At 41.1% G+C, this 19,949-nt stretch overlaps 1 protein-coding gene across 1 annotated transcript in view; it reads right to left on the reverse strand.

The window, feature by feature from the left end:
• SLC35F1 (solute carrier family 35 member F1) overlaps nucleotides 1–19,949 on the reverse strand; it is an 889,467-nt gene that overhangs the window by 30,949 nt on the left and 838,569 nt on the right. Inside the window, exon 8 of the mRNA XM_029596434.1 lies at nucleotides 15,187–15,341. Coding sequence (XP_029452294.1) covers nucleotides 15,187–15,341 — 155 coding nt within the window. The remainder of the gene's footprint in view (nucleotides 1–15,186; nucleotides 15,342–19,949) is intronic.

A 19,949-nucleotide genomic window follows, 5' to 3' on the forward strand; every position in this document is an offset into this window, starting at 1 on the left:
ATGTTTGGCATGAAAGTCTTTGAGAAGAGACTTATCTAGTATATTCTTAGCAGGCTCCCAGGAATTCTCCTCAGGTCCGAATCCCTCCCACGCTAGGAGGTATTCCCAGGTGGTACCCCATCTCCGGACATCCAGAACATCACGGACTTGATATATGGTTTCGTCCACTGCTCTATGCCTCACCATTTCTGGAGGTTTCCGGGTAGGCCAAGTAAGGACCAATGGTTTCAAAAGGTACACATGGAAGGAGTTGTGAATTCTCAACGTGGCGGGCAGTCGAAGTTGGTAGATCACTGGACCCAATTGTCGCAGCACCGGAAAAGGTCCAATGTAACGAGGAGCCAATTGCATAGATGGAACTCTCAAATTGATGTGCCGGGTGCTGAGCCACACCTTTTCTCCTGGCCGAAACTGGGGAGCCCATTGTCGATGTTGGTCGGCAAATCTCTTAGCGGAATGAGCTGCTTTACGTAACATCTGTTGCGTGTGGACCCAAAGCTGTTTCAGCTGTGCCGCAGTTAGCTGAGCCGCAGGCGAAGGAACAGGCAGTGATACAGGCAAAGGTGGCCGGGGCTTATGACCAAAGACAATCTGGAAAGGAGATGCCCCCGTCAAGGTGCTGGCATGCGAATTGTGGGAGAATTCAGTCCAGGACAGAAGTGATGCCCAATCATCCTGTCGAGAGTTGACATAAAGCCGTAGAAATTGTTTTAACGTACGATTTGTATGTTCAGCCTGACCATTAGCCTGAGGATGGAATGCTGTGGTAAAGTCTAGGGAAATACGAAACTTCTTGCAGAGGTTGAGCCAGTATCAAGCCGTGAACTGAGGGCCATGGTCTGAGGTGATATGCTGAGGCAGTCCGTGAAGACGGGAAAATGTGATGCATAAACAACTGAGCCAGCCGAATTGCAGATTGGGAGGGAGGGCAGCGGGATGAAGTGGGCCATTTTAGAAAAGCGATCTCCACTACCCATATCATAGTGTTGCCTTCAGATGGTGGAAGTTCCACAATGAAATCTGTGGAAATATGTGACCAGGGTTTCGTGGGAACTCTGCTCCGCCTGACCATGCTATTGCTTCTTTCCCGAACTTGACCTCAGCCTTGCCTTGCCACCACTCCTTGATTGCTGCCTGCCCTGACTTCAGCCTGTTCTACGATGCTCCCACTGTTTATGTCCTGGACTTGGCCTTTCAGGCTTTGGCCTGTTCTTGCTCGGGTGCCCCTTGTCAGACTTTGGTTCCTATTGGGCCCGGGTCTCCAGGACTCTGCCTTGTCTAGTACAGACTCTTCAGTTCTGCTGTTGCTGCCTCTGGGCTGACCTCTCCATCTTATTTATTTATTTATTTATCGCATTTTATATACCGTCGTTCGATTTCACCATCACAACGGTCGAAGAGCACATACGGAGGCCCACCTAACTCCAGCTGGCCCTGGTAGCTAAAGGTTCAACCCGCGGGAAATGAGGGCTGGTATTGGCGAAGCTCTAGCTGGCCTCTTGTCAGTCAGCCCACTCTGCCTGCCAATGATGGGGACCCGTAGCATTCCTTCTATGGGTAGCGCCAACTCTACCTTGGCCCAAGGGTCCACATTCTGCGCAACACCATGTAGAATCTTTTCATGAATCTTGTCATAGGAAGCTGGAATATTAGGAGACTTTCAGAATAGTAGTAATATGCAGCTATAGCACTTAGGGATATTCTAAAAGAATTGAACTTTAATTCTGAGTATGAATGATGAAAGAAGGTATTGTACAAAAGTAAGGAGTGATGAATAAAACCACAGTGGGAAAGAGACAAAAAGGAGGAGTACAGAATCCAAAAACTATAACAGTTAATAAAACATGATCATGTTGGGTTTCTTGAAATTTGATTTTATGGCAATATATGTTCCTATCTTTTGTATTTCTATTAAAGATTTTTAATTATTATTATATTTATTATTGTGTTACATATATATGTTTTTTAATTTTTTAAGTTTCATTTAATCACTGTTTTTTAACGTTGTTATGATAGGAGTTGTACAGAATACAAAAACTTTTTGTCTCTCTAGAAGAAGGTATTGTAACAGTATGGAGGCCTTACACTGGAAGGGATTTTAGCTCTGGGATTTACACCAGAGAGAAAAATCTTTTCCATTTGAAACAGATATTGGACAGTTTCCTTGCTACTAATAATACTACTTTTATCTCCTAGAGAAAAACATGCCATATAAGGCTCGGTGCTTATCATTCTTGCTGTCAGTGGTATAAAGTGAAAGTTGGGGTGAAGACCAATTGTATTGGGTTAGAAAATATGGAAAGATTGCTAGAGGAATTGGTCAAACTATCGATAATCTTTAAAGTTAAGGAAACCAAGCTTGGCATGGCCAGAAAGGAGCTATTAGGATCATTTTTCTCTATTTTGATATGTCTAAAGAATTTTTACAATTAGTAGAATTGGGGGAAAAGCACATATGGGGCCTTGTGACCAAGGGATTGTGAAGGTATCCAATGCCATGGCATTTGTATCCGTTCTCCAGGAACAATAACTTGGGAGTTTGAGGTTGAAAGGAGTTGCAAAAAGATTCTGTAGTGTCCTCCATTGTTTCAAAATGTTTAATAAGGTATCTTCATGGAGAGACCTTTTGTGAGGTAGGAGATGAATCAATGAGTCTGCCAGAGTATTTAGATATCCTGGAAGATATGTGGCATAGAGAGGAATGTTTTTGTCTGTTTCCAAGGTCCATATCTTCTGTACTTCTCAACATCACCTTAAGGATCCTTTTCCTCCTTATTTGTTTTTGTAGTATGTGGCTACAGCATTGTCTGTAGCTAAATAATCATTCCCTTCATGAATGATTCAAAAGTTGTATGTGCTTTGAAAATGGCCTTTAATTCCAGAATATTTATATGAAGCTTCTATTCCTGTTTGGACCATGATGCTCCAAGTATGAGTATCTAAATGTGCATCCCAGACTGGATGCATCTGTTGTCATAGTCTTTTGAATCTGAGGAGGATTGAAGAACCGTCTTCTTAGGAGATGGGGTGGTATATTCCACTATTTGAGAGAATATAAAACAGGATGAGTTATCCTGTATGACAGAGGTTGAGAATGCCTGAACGAGTAGATGTGAAGCGGTTATTTACACTTTTGGATAATAGAAGGACTAGGGGGCATTCCATGAAGTTAGCAAGTAGCACATTTAAGACTAATCAGAGAAAATTCTTTTTCATTCAGCATACAATTAAGCTCTGAAATTTGTTGCCAGAGGATGTGGTTAGTGCAGTTAATGTAGCTGGGTTCAAAAAAGGTTTGAATAAGTTCTTGGAGGAGAAGTCCATTAATGGCTATTAATCAAGTTTACTTAGGGAATAGCCACTGCTATTAATTGCATCAGTAGCATGGGATCTTCTTGGTGTTTGGGTACTTGCCAGGTTCTTGTGGTCTGGTTTGGCCTCTGTTGGAAATAGGATGCTGGGCTTGATGGACCCTTGGTCTGACCCAGCATGGCAATTTCTTATGTTCTTATGATTCCAATTATGTTTCAGGTGCCATTGAGATATTTTTGTATGTAATTTTGTGGAAGGAGTTACATAGACTGTTGTTGCCATAAAATTCCTTGCTGAGACAGCTCTCTGATCAAATAATTAACTGATCAATTGTAATATGTTGTTCATTCTTTGAAGAGGGAGAAATGCTTTTCCGGTGTCTAGCATCATGAAAAGGATTGTCAATGATGATATGGTGTTAGGTGGGATTTCTTGTAATTCATAGAGAAAGGTTTAAATAGTGAAAGCTGTTGGTTTTAGCTTCAAAATATACAAAGACTAGGGGGCACACCATGAAGTTAGTAAATAGCACATTCAAAACAAATTAGATAAAATTCTTCTACTCAACACACAATTAAGCGCTAGAATTCATTACTGGAGAATATGGTTAAGGCAGTTAGTGTAGCTGTGTTTAAAAAAGGTTTGGACAAATTCCTGGAGGACAAATCAATAAACTGTTGTTATTATTTATTTAATTATTTATTTATAAAATGTAGACTTAAGAAATAACCCTGCTTATCACTTTGTGATAGCTACATTTGACCTATTTACTGTTTGGGTTCTTGCCAGGATTTGTGACCTGGATTGGCCACTGTTGAAAACAGAATACTGGACTTGATGGACCCTCTGTCTGACCCAGTACGGCAAGTTCTTATGACTTCTTGTAAGGATCTGTTCGATATTAGTCAGTTGTCTAAGTATGGTCTGCTACTATTATGTATGGCCTGCTACTATTGCTAAACACTTTATGAAGACTCACGATGCTGCTGAAAGTAGTTGTCTTGTATTGCAAACCTGTGATTTTTTTCTGTGGTCAGAATAGATGGGAATATAAGCCAGTCATTGACTTCTAGAAAAGATAGAATGGTAATAGAGGGGTTCATATTCAGCCACTGTGTGTCTTGGCAAGTTAGCTGGATACAATTATCTGGCTAACTTAACCAGGATAATCAATGGCACTGCTGAATATACTTGGCTATCGAAGTTAGCCAGATAAGTTTATCTGATTAACTTTAGGACAGCCCCATGGCCCGATCAGAGTTAGCTAGAAAAGTTATCCGGTTAACTCTGAATATTGGAGTTAGCTGGTTAATATCTCAACTCCTCCCCATTACACTCAATCCCAGCCCCTGACATATCCAGCTAAATACTTAGCTGGATAAATGCCTAATCTGGCATTATCCAGCAAAATGCCTAATCTGGCATTATCCAGCAAAGTACCCATTTAGAATATCGAGCTCAGAGATTCATTTTCAATTTTTCCCAAATGAGATATTTGTTGAGTTCTCTCAAATCTAAAATGGGTCAAAGGCCATCTGATTTCTTGGGGATCAGCAAGTATTCTAAGTAATATCCCCTGTTCTTCTCTAAAACTGTACTGGCTCTATTACTTGTGACAGTAGCAAGGAAGTTATCTCCTGCTGTAGAATTGCCAACTGTTTTGGAGGAACATGGGGAAATGTTGGTGCAAGGTTTTCAAAATGTAATCTGTAGCCCTTGAGAATAATGCTGAGAATCCAACAGTCTGTTGTGATGAGGGATCATTGTTGGAGTAAAAAACTGTAGCCTTCCTCCCACTGAAAGCTTTTAGTAGTAAAAAAATTCTGAGTTTGTTTTTGAGATGACTGTTGGGAAGGCTTGCTTTGAGGCCTTTACCTTATTTGTGATCTGGTTTGCTTGCTGTTGTAGTTGAGAAAGGTTTTGAAAATGTTATCTCTGGTATGGATATAATGCAAAAGGATGATAGTATTGTTTCCTATACCGTTGATACTGGAATTTGTTTGGAGAGAAAACTGTCTGTTGTGGCTGAGGTTAATGTTTGCAATGTGTTACACTGTTCCTTGATAATGTTAACTCTTTCATTAACTTTATCCGCAGACAAATTGTCACCAGAATTAGGGGCATTAGCCAGCTGGTTGTGGGCATCTTCTCTGAGGTCTGATGCCTTAAGCCAATCCAATCTTTTGGTTGCTATGGCTACTGCTGAAGCTCTTCAAAAAGTGTCAAAGTTGGCATAAATGGATTTAATTAGATGCTTCTGAAAGATGGGATTGCAATTTAGAATGCATCTCTGTTGGCAATGAAACTGAGTCATCCTTTATTTTTTTTTTTATAAAATATTATACATGTACTGTGTTATTTGAAATCGATGCATTTATACTCTGCTTTGTAACATGGCAGATTGGTATATCTTTTTATCCACGTTATCAAGAAGACTATAGTCTTTCCCAGGTGGGCTATGTGCATAGATCTTAGACTTCTTAGCTCTTTTCAGTGCTTTGTCATAGCTCACTCTGCTGAGGACCGAGACTAGATACAGGGTCTAGGCAGGGCATACCTTGGAGAGGTTGGATGGTTCGAAGCCACTGTCTTCTGATTGAAGCGGCTTCCATTCCCTCTCGGGTGAGCCAATACTTTCCAGGCAGAATCAGGAACCAGAAAGGGCCCAAAAACCAAGACCAGAGCAGGAAGCAGGAGGGTAGCTGAGGACCAGGACTGGAGCAGGAACCAGAAGAGTATCCGAGGACCAGGAATCAGGAAACAATGGAACACAGCCAGGCAACAGAATATCATGGAGCAAACTCTGTGTGGCCTGTTGGACCAGCAAAGGTACATCAGATTAGACTTCCTTATATACAGCTTTCTATTTGGAAGGTACCTAATACCAGTCCAATAGGGAGCCTCCAGAGGTGGTCTCCCTATTTTTACTTCAATTAGTATTTTCTGCACGCTTTTTGGTGATTCAGAGTCCCTGTGGCTCCATTGCAGGACCCCCTGCCTTAAATACCAGTGGCGGCAGGTTCAATTCCCACTACCCCTGACAGAATACCCACCCTCGATCTCAATCTTGGCTTTTCTGGATGTTCCTGGTAAACTTTGGTCACCAGTTCTTACGGATGGTCAGCTTGGGCTGGTTCCCAACTTCAGTCCTCAAGATCGTACCCTTTCCAGTCCACCAAATAAATCCTCTGAAAACTCGAATCTGGCAGATAATGAACTCTTGGTGCTCTTTCACTGTGCACTGGAGAAGGAGGCTGTCTTCCTGAGAAGGGATTAGGTTTATAGGGCTTCAGGAGGGTCACATGGAACACTACATAAATACATGAAGCCTGGAAGCTGAAACTGAATGCCACTTAATTTATTTACTCTTGAATGAGGAATGGTCTCAAACTTTTGCTCAAGTTTAGTTGAGGGTCTTTTGCTCCTTATGTGCTTTATGAAGACCCAGATCTTGTAGCCTACTGTTTATTGTGGGGCTTTCTAGTATTGTTTCTCTGTGAATTTCTTCTGCGACCCATCAGCCTGTTCCAATTTACACTGGACTTGCACGTGTACCTCTGTTAAGGCATTTACCCACCATGCCACTGTGGGCACCCCGAACTGCCGAGCCTCAAGTGGAAGTGAGGGTGGATACCATAGTTTGCGAAGAATGGGGAGACTTTAGTTGCTGAGTGCTTGGAGTTATTATTCACAAATTCTGCTGTATAGAGTAACTATACCCAGTTCATTTGATGAAAATTACAGAAGCAGAGGAGATACTGCTCTAAAATTTAATTTAGCCATTCTGTCTGCTTATCAAATTGCATGTGATATACTGTCAACAAATGGAGTTGGACATCCAGAACTTTATTTATTTATTCATTTATTGTTATCTCTCGCTAGAAGCATGCAGCAAACTGGGAGCCTTGAGACCATGGGAATGGATATCAGGTTCCGAAGGTAAAGTTCCTTAGTTGGAGGATTGTAGTGGGAGACTGTAGTTCTGCAGATTTTTCCCCTTCTCTCCAGGACAAAGCATCTGCCTTAACTGTTCAAGGAGCCTGGTCAGAATGTTAATACAAAATCAAACTAGGTTAAAAAAGAGACCACTGAGCTTGCCTGGTATTCATATTGCACATGGTATTTAGAAATTCTAAATTTTTGTGATCTGTGAAAACCTGGACTTGATGATGGGCCTCTTCTAGAAGGTGACACTATTTCTCAAAGGCAGTTTTTATAGCCAGGAGTTCCTTGTCATAGACATGATTGTTCTTCTCTACAGCTGTAAGCACATGAATAGAGGAGGTCTTTGGGTCTCCTCCTCTGAGATAGTATAGCCCCGATAGCCACTCTAGATCTATCAGCCTCTGAACCTCCGCCCTTACCTCCGGGCCCGGGCTGGCCATGCTACTCCCAGGGTGTGGCGAGATGCTGCCAGCACACCACACAGCAGTACGCCGCTGACCTCAACACGCTGTGCCTCTCCTTAAGTGCACGCATGCATGTCATCTCCCCATTTAAAGGGATCCTGGCAGGAAAGTCCCGTGGCTCTTAGTGATGATGTCACCAGTGCTGCCTTATATAAGGGCAGCACCCCAGATGCAACTCACCTCAGCAACAGATTCAATTGCTGTGTGTAGTGCATGTTGCTTCCTAGCTGCTCCTGCCTTTTTCTCAGCCTGGTTCTAATCTTCGTCTCAGCCTGTTCCAGTCCTCGTCTGCCCAACCTGCTCCTGCCTTGCCTGACTGCCTCTGCCCTGTCTGTCCCGCTTTCTCTCCCTCAGACAGATACTTGCTTTGAACCTTGCCTAGACTTTGCATACATCTGACCGCCGCCTGCCCTTGACTAGACCATAGTCTTGCCTGATCACTGTTGGCCTATTGTTGTAGCCCGACCTTGGATTATGTCTCCAGTCATCAGCACAGACCCTTGCCTAAGTTCTCTTGGCCCCAGCACCCAAATGCTCAATTCGAGGGGAATGTGAACTGGTATAGGTGAAGTTCCTGACTGGCCTCTGCTTCGCCTGGGTTCGCCTGCTGATGGTGAGAATCTGCAGGGCTCTTCCCTGCAGGTAGAGCCAAACTTGCCTCAGCTCAAGAGTCCACAAACACAACAGCCTCCACTTTAAATGGTTACTGTGGGTCTGGTTGTACCAGGATCGAGGTTGCCATAAAGGCCTTCTTCAGATAATCATGGGTCCACTTAAAAGAAGTCTCCTTCTTAAGAATCTCCCTTATCGGAGAATCTGGGATAAAATATCAATAAAAGACTAAAAAGGAGCATTGGATTTCCTTAACATTTCTCAGGACAGGTCATTGGGCCACTATGCTGACCTTATTGGTGTCTATCTATATTTCTTCAGGAGAAAATATGTGCCGTGGAATGCCACTGATTGCTTGTCAAATTCACATTTCTTGAGCTTGGGGTACAATTTCTGTTTCCAGAGATGGTCCAGGACCTTACAGACTCATTGGTCACGCTCTGCTGGACCTTCAGAAAATATCAAGATGTCATCCAGATATATAACCATGCTCTGATCTAGCATATCATTAAATGTTTCACTCACCAGGTTTTGAAAAGCAGCAGGAGTGTTTCTTAATTCAAACAACATCACCAGATATTCAAAATGGCATAGTGTTTTTGAAACACCATCTTCCATTCGTCTCATCCCTCATCTAGACAAGGTTACATTCTCCACTCAAATCAAACTTAGTGAATATTTGGGCCTCCTGGAGGCATTTCTAATAGTTCATTAATAAAAGGCAGCCAAAAGTGGTTACTAATAGTTACAGCAATTAAGTTTCGACAGTCAATAGAAGGCTGGAGGTATCTATTTTCTTTAGCACAAAGAACATGGGTGTCTCTGCTAATAAAGTTGAATGCGGAATAAATCCTTTCTGCAGGTTTTGCTTTAAGTATTCATGGAAAGCTTTCAGTTCCAGTTCTGTCAAAGAATAGATTAACATAAGAAAATAAGAACATAAGATATGCCATACGGGGTCAGACCAAGGGTCTATCAAGCCCAGTATCCTGTTTCCAACAGTGGTCAATCCAAGACCCAAGTACCTGGCAAATACCCAAACATTAGATAAATCGCAAGCTACTATTGCTTATTAATTACCGTAATAGCAGTTTATGGCTTGTTCCTCTAGGAACATATCTAAACTTTTTTCAAACCCATTTACACGAACTGCTGTAACCACATCCTCTGGCAATGAATTCCAGAGCTTAACTATGCACCGAGTGAAAAAGAATTTTCTTTGATTTATTTTAAATGAGCTACTTGCTAACTTCATGGAGTGCCTCCTGGTCTTTCTATTATCTGAGAGAGTAAATAACTGATTTATATTAACTTGTTCAAAACCTTTCATGATATTGTAGACTTCTATCATATCCCCCCTCAGCCGTCTCTTCTCCAAGCTGAACAGCCCTAACCTCTTTAGCCTTTCCTGATAGGGAAGCAGTTCCATGCCCCTCATCATTTTGGTTGCCCTTCTCTGCACTTTCTCCAGTGCAGCTATATACTTTTTGATATGCAGTGAACAGAATTGCACACAGTATTCAAGGTGCGGTCTCACCACAGAGCAATACAGAGGCATTATGAATCATCCGTTTTATTTACCATTCCCTTCCTAATAATTCCTAACATTCTGTTTGCTTTTTTGATTGCCACAGTACACTGAACTGTTGATTTCAATGTATTATCCACGATGACGCCAAGATCTCTTTCCTGGGTGGTAACTCCTAAGATAGAACCTGACGAGATGTTCCCAACGTTCGTCGGTATATAAAAGCCACTAAATAAAATAAATAACATTGTGTAACTACAGCAAGGATTATATTTTCCCAAATGCATAACTTTGCACTTGTCCACGTTAAATTTCATCTGCCATTAGGAAGCCCAATCTTTCTGTCTCGCAAGGTCCTCCTGCAACTCATCACAATCCACTTGAGATTTAACTACCCTGCATAATTTTGTGTCATCCACAAATTTGATCACCTCACTTGTCGTACCCCTTTCCAGGTCATTTATAAATATATTAAAAAGCACCGGTACAAGTACAGATGCCTGAGGCACTCCACTGTTTACCTTTTCCCACTGTGAGAACTGACCATTTAATCCTACTCTCTGTTTCCTGTTTTTTAACCAGTTTGTAATCCACAAAAGGATATCGCCTCCCATCACATGACTTTTTAGTTTTCTTAGAAGCCTCTCATGCGGAACTTTGTCGAACGCCTTCTGAAAATCCAAATACACCACATCTACAGGTACAACTTTGTCCACATGTTTATTCACCCCTTCAAAAAAAGATGGAGATTTGTGAGGCAAGTCTTCCCTTGGTTAAATCCATGCTGGCTGTGTCCCATCAAACAATGTCTATCTAAATGTTTTGTGATTTTATTCTTTTAACAGTTTCCATGATTTTTCCCAGCACTGAAATCAGACTCAACAGTCTATAATTTCCCGGATCACCCCTGCATTCTTTTTTAAATATAGGTTTTACATTGACCATCTTCCAATCTTTAGGTACATCGGATGATTTTAATGATAGGTTACAAATAGGTCAGAAATTTCATTTTTTAGTTCTCCCAGAACCCTGGGGTGTATACCATCCGGTCCATGTGATTTACTACTCTTCAGTTTGTCAATCAGGCCTACCACATCTTCCAGGTTCACCGTGATTTGGTTCAGTTGATCTGAATCACCCATGATTGGCTAGTACTTCAATCCATAATATTGGCTAGTACTTCAATTGGCTAGTACTTCAATTGGCTAGTACTTCAATCCATAAGATTGGCTAGTACTTCAATCCATAATATTATCAAAGCTCGACTATTGCAACTCCCTGCTACTAGGTCTACCCAACAACACGATCAAACCATTACAGATGGTACAGAATTCTGCTGCCAGAATTCTAACAAGCACTAACAAAAAAGATCACATCACCCCAATCCTTAGTAATCTACATTGGCTTCCCATTAAACAAAGGATACTCTATAAGGTACTCACAATCATCCACAAAGCGACAAACAAAATAGCTCCCATCACGTTAAGCTTTCAACTCCAACCGCACACATCTTCCAGACCTATCAGAAGCGCTTACAAAGGATCACTGCATGCCCAACAAGTAAAATCATCTCTGAGCAAAAGAGCGCTATCCTTAGCAGGCCCCCACCAGTGGAACATGCTCCCCCCCAAATCTAAGACTTGAACCCAATCATCAAGAGTTCAAAAAAAGGCTAAAGACTCTTCTTTTCCAACAAGCCTTCCCAGACTCACAATCCTACCAAGACGGAAAGTCTTCCAAATAAGAAGTATCCCCTAATTATGGTCACCATACCAAGTCCTACCTTCAGGTCTCTGCAACTGGACAACAATCTTTGAGTTCTAAAAATTAATCTTATTTATATTTTCCTCTGCAACTGGACTACAATTTCTAAGTTCAAAATTCATTTTATCTTATTATTTATATTTGGCATGGTTAATATGTCACTATATCCAAGTTAAATATTTAAATTATACAGTTTATATTACATAATTTTATTAATTACAAGTAAAACTATTCTATATTATTTATTATCATTATGTTAAATTGTCATCCAGTTATAATGTTCCATATGTACCACTGTTCTATGTAAAGCCCCCTTATCTCTGTTGGGCAGTTTATCGTTATATGTAAACCGGAGTGATTTATAGTCTCTATAAGAACCTCGGTATATAAAAATTAAAAATAAATAAATAAATAAAATATGAAAACCTTCTCCAGAACAGGCATCTCTCCAACATCCTCTTCAGTAAACACCAAAGCAAAGAAATCGTTTAATCTTTCTATGATGGCCTTATCTTCTCTAAGTGCCCCTTTAATCCCTTGATCATTCAATGGTCCAACCAACTCCCTCATAGGCTTTCTGCTTCGGTTATATTTTAAAAAGTTTTTATTGTGAGTTTTGCATCTATGGCCAACTTCTTTTCAAATTCTCTCTCAGCCTTGCCAATGCGTATGCTTTATTTTGTTTTCTTCTGATGAATCCCTCTTCCAATTTTTGAATGAAGATCTTTTGGCTAAAATAGCCTCTTTCATCTTACCTTTTAACCATGCCGATAATTTCTTAATGCATGGAATACATCTGGACTGTGCTTCTAGGATGTGCCTGTTGCACACTTTTTATTTTTGTAGCTGCACCTTTCAGTTTTTTTCTAAAGTTTCCTTTTTGAAAGTTTAGCACTAGAGTCATGGATTTGCTTACTGTCCCCCTTCCAGTCATTAATTCAAATTTGATCATATTATGATCTGTTGCGGTTCTGGCTGTGAGCACCACAGCCAGGCCCTTACCTCTAGGTTCCCAGACCTGCTCCTGTGACCTGGTTGGTGGCATCCCATGGACACCTGGCTCCTAGTCATCCTAGCCATCCAGTCTTTGCCTTTCAATGGGTTAGCTTCCTGGTTTCCTGTTGTGCTGTGCCCCAGAGTGACTCACCTCACTTCATTGCTCCGTTCCTGCTACAGTACATGCTGGTTTTTGTTTTTTTTTAATATGCCGACATTTGATCTCAATCGAGATATCACACTGGTTTACATTCAGGTACTGTACGTATTTCTTTTAACAGTTTCACTATCCCCAGAGGGCTTATAATCTAAGCTTTTGTACCTGAGGCAATGGAGGGTAAAGTGACTTGCCCAAGATCACAAGGAGTGACAGCAGGACTTGAACCCTGGTCTCCTGGTTCATAGTCCACTGCTCTAACCACTAGGCTATTCCTCCTCCCCTGCCTGCTTGCTACAGTACCTGCTGGTTCCTGCTTGCTTGCTACACTTCCAGAGTCCTGTTACAGTTCCTGCCTGGTTCCAGTACCCGAATTCAGCTTCGGTTCCTGCCTGGTTCCAGTACCTGAATTCAGCTTCAGTTCCTGCCTGGTTCCAGTACCTGAATCATGCTACTGTTCCTGCCTGGTTCCAGTACCCGAATCCTGCCACAGTTCCTGCCTGGTTCCAGAATCCGAACCCAGTTACAGTATTGCTACTGTCTTAGTCTGGTTCCAGTTACCTGTCCTGATCCACAACCCGCCTAAGTCCCAGCGGCCGGGCCCCTACGGGCTCCTCCCGGGGAGGCTTCGGCTTCCAAGGGTGAAGAGCATCTACGTCCTGCCTGAACATCTGCCTCCTGGCTTGCTATTCACTAGAGACATTGTCCACCTTTTCCAGTCTCCAGCAGGTCGGCCCAAGGGTCCACTAAACAGAACTCCTATAACAATGATCACTATTGCCAGGTGGCCCCCACAGGGGAAAGCCTATACTTTGTTCCTTCATACTTTTCATTTGCTTTGAAGAAGGTGCAAAGTACATGCGTGAAGTATACACGAAGATTTCAAATTCCTACACACACAGAAAATGATAGCCACAAAATGTAGCTTTAAGAAAAAGCAAAACAATAGACTGCTTCTCAAAGGGAAGAAGGCTCCATGTCTGTCTGTCTCTGTCCCCCTTCTGTGTTTAATGTCACATCCAATCCTGGCTGTTGTCTCTTCCTCTCTCCTTCTTGATCCCGGGTGATCATCTTTCCCTTCCTCCCTCCTGGACCATGGAGGTCTTCTGTCCCTCACATTCTCTCTACCTCTGTCCAGCATGATTCCTGGGGGGTCCTCTCCTTCTCTGCCCTGATAGGCTGCCACCTGCTCTTACTCTTCTTGACCAGGTCAGTCATGGACTCCTGACCCCCTCTTTATCCTCCATTTATTCATTCTTTCTCCCCTCTGTCTTTCTCTTATCCTGTCAACTCCAGTCCCATTTCCTTTTTTCTTCCTTTGAGTCATTCTACTCAGTTTTTTGGTGAAGCTCTTCTCTCAGGCCAGTGGCGGAGCACGAGGCAGCAATGGGAAATGTTTCCCACTACTGTGATAATCCAGCTTTCCTATGCTTCCCTCTGTGTGCAGCAGAGGCTGCAGAGCTTCCGTCAGCTGCAATCAGTCCCTCTCTTCTCCATCTCCACTAAACATTTGGCAGTGAGGTTTAAGGCTTCTAATGGGTGTAAATGGCCCCCTCTCTGTCCCTCCTCCTCCTCCTGGTCTGCAGCAATGTGGGTGTGAAGTTTTTGGGGTCATGATAGGCCCCGTTCTCGCCCTCCTGGCCTGTGGCAGCAGCTCAGCTAATCACAGATAGCAGCAGCAGCCCACTCATTTTTCTCCAGAGCTAAACATGTTTGCATCCCTTCTGGAGGACCTCCTGGGATGGTCTCGTGGCCACCTGAAGGTCCATCGACCCTAGGTTGAGAACCACTGGCTTAGAGGGAAGGAATCTAAAAAAAAAAAATAGCTCCCCCCCACCAATACCATCACTTATACGACCGAGGTAGTTGAATGCATGAATGTTCTCGGGGAATAACAGAGAGAGAGAGAACACCTATCAGCATTCTGCCCCTAAATTTCAGTGATACATAACAAATCTAAACATTCAGCAACTATGATATCATAGACTGTATGGTATACATGGACTTGCTGCCACCAGGAAAGAATTTCTATAAGCTTGTTAGTGGATAATACTGGACCTAATTACAACTGTTTAGACCAGGGGTGGGCAATTCCGGTCCTCGAGGGCTGCAAACCAGTCGGGTTTTCAGGATATCCTTAATGAATATGCATGAGAGAGACCTGCCTCAGTTTTATGCAAACCTATTTCATGCATATTCATTAGGGGTATCCTGAAAACCCGACTGGTTTGCAGCCCTCGAGGACCGGACTTGCCCACCCCTGGTTTAGACTCTCATGGACAGCTAGCAGCAGCAGCAAAGGAGGAACTGGAATCCCTGAAGGCACGAGAATGGCCTGATCACTAAAATCATACCTTTGACACAGTACAGAATTCTCAACTTAAGAGGTAAAAATCTTCTCATCCTACCTTGTAGTGGAAGAGCAATAATCCACAGAATATGACATATAGGTCTGCGGTCAGCAGGGAGAGGATGACAGCTGTGGCACTGGTCTTCTTTAGGACCACTGGCATAAAGCTGTAGAGGCCAAACATACAGGCACTGGAGCCAACGTACAGCAACCCTAGAGGCAGAGAGAAAGAGAATGAGGGAGGGGGTACAGAAAGCATCTCCCCAGCCGCACGGGAAAAAGCTCGGACGGCTTATTTTCATATGGGTGTAAAGTCTACAGGTAATTTTTCCCGGCAGACTGTATGCAGATTTTCAAAGAGAGAGTAACATCCTCATCCTCAAACCAAGCTTAAAATATAAAATATTACTATAAGATAATTTTCAGTTTTTTCTCCATCCTCCTTTATGCACTAATTTATTATACCCATGTTAATTTACCCTAAGTTATTATACCCATGTTAATTTACCCATGTACTAAGTTATTTTACCCATGTAATCTGTTTTTCCAAGTTTAATACCCTGTTTTATGTAACTTGCATTCCTTCATGCTTGTTGTTTTCAGTTACAATGTAAACCGAGATGATATGCAAATTCTGCATGAATCCCGGTATATAAAAATGTTAAATAAATAAATAAATTAATTAAAAAAAAAGCATGCTTTCGCTTTAAAAATTACCCTGGGAAAAGCAGCCGTACATGATTGCGTGCAGATAGTTCTCCAGGGGATATTTACACACACACTTTAAAAATTGAAAAAATGCGAGCATAAGTGCTGTGCTTGCCCATACCCCACCCTGGAACGTCTCTTTCATAGGCAAAAAACACACATGCACAGGGCGTACAGGCATATTTTTACCCGTGTATTGAGCAGGCAATTGTATGGGTAAAGCACTGTTTTCCCTGCAGAAATGCCTTTTAGAATTACCCTCCCTATGTACTGTCCGAAGTGACCGATTCCTAGCCCTCACCTGGTATAATGAATTACTATTGCTCATGTATTTATATTTCTATTTGCTGACATCTTAAGCATTTGTATTCATAGTGCTTGAATGAAAGCATCTGTCAGATCATCCGAGCCATGATCATCTCTGCCTTGACATATAATTCATAACCATCCTTTGGCTGGGAAATTTAAAAAATTCTGAACTTGGGCTTTGTAAGCTGGCTTTCCTTAAGTTGTAGGAAATGGCATGTGCTTCTCTGCATATCCGGTACATTTTTTGAACTTTTGAAACTAAGAGATTGATGGCAGCAGCTTATACCTCGGTATATATCAAAAGAACAGGTTAAGATGTATAAAAATATATTTTAATAAACAAATACAATAAATACTTAAATATTCAGCAAAATATTTCAGAATATGCTAGATTGATATAGAGCAGATATGGAAACAAAAGATGCAATTTTGGTTAAGAACACTTATAAAATCATTAAAGCCTTGGTAAAAATTTGTAGGCTCTTGTATTATCTTCAATTAAACTGATCTGCAGTCAGTTACCACAACAAAAACATTTTATTTAGAGAGATATTTTCAAAGATTTTTCCATGGGCAAACATATGTTTGAAAATTGTACCTCCTCAGTGTGTGGGTGTGAAAGTGTGTGCTTCAGTGTGCCTGCTTCTCCCTCCAAGCTGCCCAGAGACTATGAAAAGTGTTCCCTTTGGGAGGAATTTTGTAATATCAGGCATGTTAGCTGACAAGTACATGCATAAACTTCACCAGTTTCCAAAGCAGACTTACACGCATGAGTCCCCTTTGAAAATTATCTCACCAAATCAACCTGCACAGGTAACACCTGCAAAATCATCCACACAAATCCTCCATGAAAATCTACGTGCATACTTTTTAAAATGCAAAAGCACACGCACAAGTCCATAACTCCTCATCATCGCCATCCCCCAGGAATGCCTCCACTCAGTCCGGTAAACTTACACATGAATATGCCCTTTTGAATTCTCTGACTGTTCTTGTCTTCACTATATCTTTTGGTAGGGCTTGGCATAAACAGAAAACACATTCCAACATCCAGCTCTGCAAAGAACACTCCAAAAAAATGCAACATGGCCATTCTTCAAGCAAAAAAGACTACATTTCTAAACAGCTCGAACTAGCGATGAATCACCCAAGTAAACTACTCTTTGAACTTGTGCAGAAACTTTCTAAACCTAAAGCTCAAACATCCACTACTGCCACTGATGATCTTTCCTAGATGCTCTTCCCTCCTCAACTTCATCAATCATCAAACTCCTAACCCTACAACATCTAAAACCTTTCCTTTCCCTCGACAAATTCAGAACAGTCCTCCAACTACTCTTCTCCAACCTGGATTACTGCAAATCCCTGCTATTCAACTTACCTCTCACCACCATCCGACCTCTCCAAATCCTCCAAAATACAGCTGCCAGAATACTCACAGGAACAAAAAAATATGATCACATTACTCCAACTCTCATTTCACTACACTGGCTCCCAATAAAATACAGGATAGACTACAAAATACGATCCATAATACACAAAATAATATATGAAAAACAAACAAACTGGCTAAGTGCATCCATAAAACTCCACTCACCAAACCGAAATCTCCGTTCAGCTAACAAAGGTCTATTAAAAATTCCACCTGCTCGCCACAAACAACTTACCTCAACTCGGAAGAGAGCCATTTCCCTATGAAGCCCCGAACTCTGGAACACCCTCCCAACCGAATTAAGAACACAGCAAAATTTAAAAACCTTCAAAAAAGAACTAAAAACTTGGATGTTCACCAAAGCCTACCAAAACACCCAATGACTCTATGCTACAACTTCCATCCCTACCGGCCCATATAAACATGCAGAACCAATCCAATGCACGTAATTTAACCTGTACAGTTTAACAACCGAACTATGCTTATAACGACTATGATAACAATGTTAACAAGCACATGAATTTCTGAACACTCTGTTAAACATCAAGTCATTTTTATTGTCACTCCTCTTGGAACCTCTACCGCTCTGCGTAGAATATACTGTATGTCCCATGCAAAGATTTCTTTAATTTGTCAATGTCCAAATAAAGCACAATAAAGCAGAAATAAAATTTAAGAGAATCATATGAATAAGATTTAAAAAAATGAATGAGCATTATGAAGAGTGACAATAAAAACTGTGCCAAATATATAGTATTTAAGATTCACCCACTGAGAAACATACTGCTCAAGAAGGCAACCTGAATGTTGATAGCAGTAAATGTTTTTTCATGATTTCTTCAAGACAGAAAATACATTTCCTAACATCTTAACATATATCAGGATAGGTATTTAATAAACATTGGTATTGTGCCTAGTCTGCTGAAGACAGCTGATATGAATGACTGCATATTAATTAGGCAAACAGTTTGAATCAGCGCTTGCAATTCAAATCTGTTCCTATAAGGTTGATTTACCTAACATCAAGATAAAGGAATCAGTATAGCAGGAGTACTGGTCATGGGGAGGCCCCATGATTGTCCTAGGACTCTCGCATGAAGGAAAAAAAACAAGTTTTCAAGGCTCTTAAAGGTGAATTTTAAAAGAGTTGCGAATGTAAAGTGAGCACATGTCAGTGCAATTGCTATTTTATAAACCTCAAATATACACAATCAAGTAATGGTGCGTGAATAAATTTGCTCATCTAGAATAGGGTGGGCTAAGGGCTTTCTGGGATGGGGCCAACATTTTCGCATATAAGGTGCTATTTTAAAATCTGCAGACGCTGCACACGTACGGCTGTTACCTGCGCATATTTACACCTGCTAATTAACAAGTGTAAGTCAGAATATAATTCTTTATAGGCAAATACTGACTGAGTGAGGGGGCTGGGTAAACTGAGGGGAGTGCAGGCTGAAGAACCAGGGAGATCTTTAATTATGACCTAGAGACAGACTGGGAAAACTGGTAGACTAATTGGTAAAACTGGTAAGTTCCTTCACGCACGCATGTTATAAAATTTGACCATTTACATGCATGAAAGCCGACAATTGCGAAGGAAAATACATGAGTTATATTTCCTTGTGTAAATGATTAAAATTAGGAGCACAAATACAAACACATAGCAGATGTTCACCACTTACCCGGATATTTTTGGACTTTTAAAAAGTGCTGCAGAGCCGGTTATGTAAGATAGTCAGATAAATCTTCAAACGCTAGTTATCTGCCTATCTTACTTATCTGCCTATGCAGAGCTTTTCGTTTACTTCTCTTATATAGCTGGATAAGTCTTTTTTTTAATTCTTTATTTCTCAATTTTCACATTTCAATTACACAGAAACAATTAGAAATCCTTCCATAATTTAACTTAAACCTTAACTCCATCCTTTCAAGACAATTTTGTTATATGTCAAAAAGAAATTTTAAAGCATTTTTACTAATAATCAAAATAAAGAAACATTAGAGGCCTTAAAGAAATTTGGATATCCAAGGGAGATATAAACTAAGAAACCATTATAATTTTGTAAGCATTACATAGTCTAGCTGGGTTATTTATTTAAATCAGCTTTGTGATATATGCTCAATACTCTGTAACATCTCTTCAGATGATATTATATTAGGCACTGGTGTTGATGCTGTGGGTTGTTGAGCCTCAATAAACTGTTGAAGCTGTTCAATTTGGAAGAAAACATATTCGTATTCCCCTTTTTTGATCTCGCATCTGCAAGGATATCGCAGAAAAAAAGAATAACCCAATGCCATTACCTTTGGTTTAATCAAAAGAAACTCTCTTCGCTTTATCCTTGTTGTGGGAGCCAAATCTGGGTACATTT

The sequence above is a fragment of the Rhinatrema bivittatum genome, chromosome 3 (genome assembly GCF_901001135.1).
Source record: "Rhinatrema bivittatum chromosome 3, aRhiBiv1.1, whole genome shotgun sequence".
In the NCBI taxonomy this organism is placed as follows: domain Eukaryota; kingdom Metazoa; phylum Chordata; class Amphibia; order Gymnophiona; family Rhinatrematidae; genus Rhinatrema; species Rhinatrema bivittatum.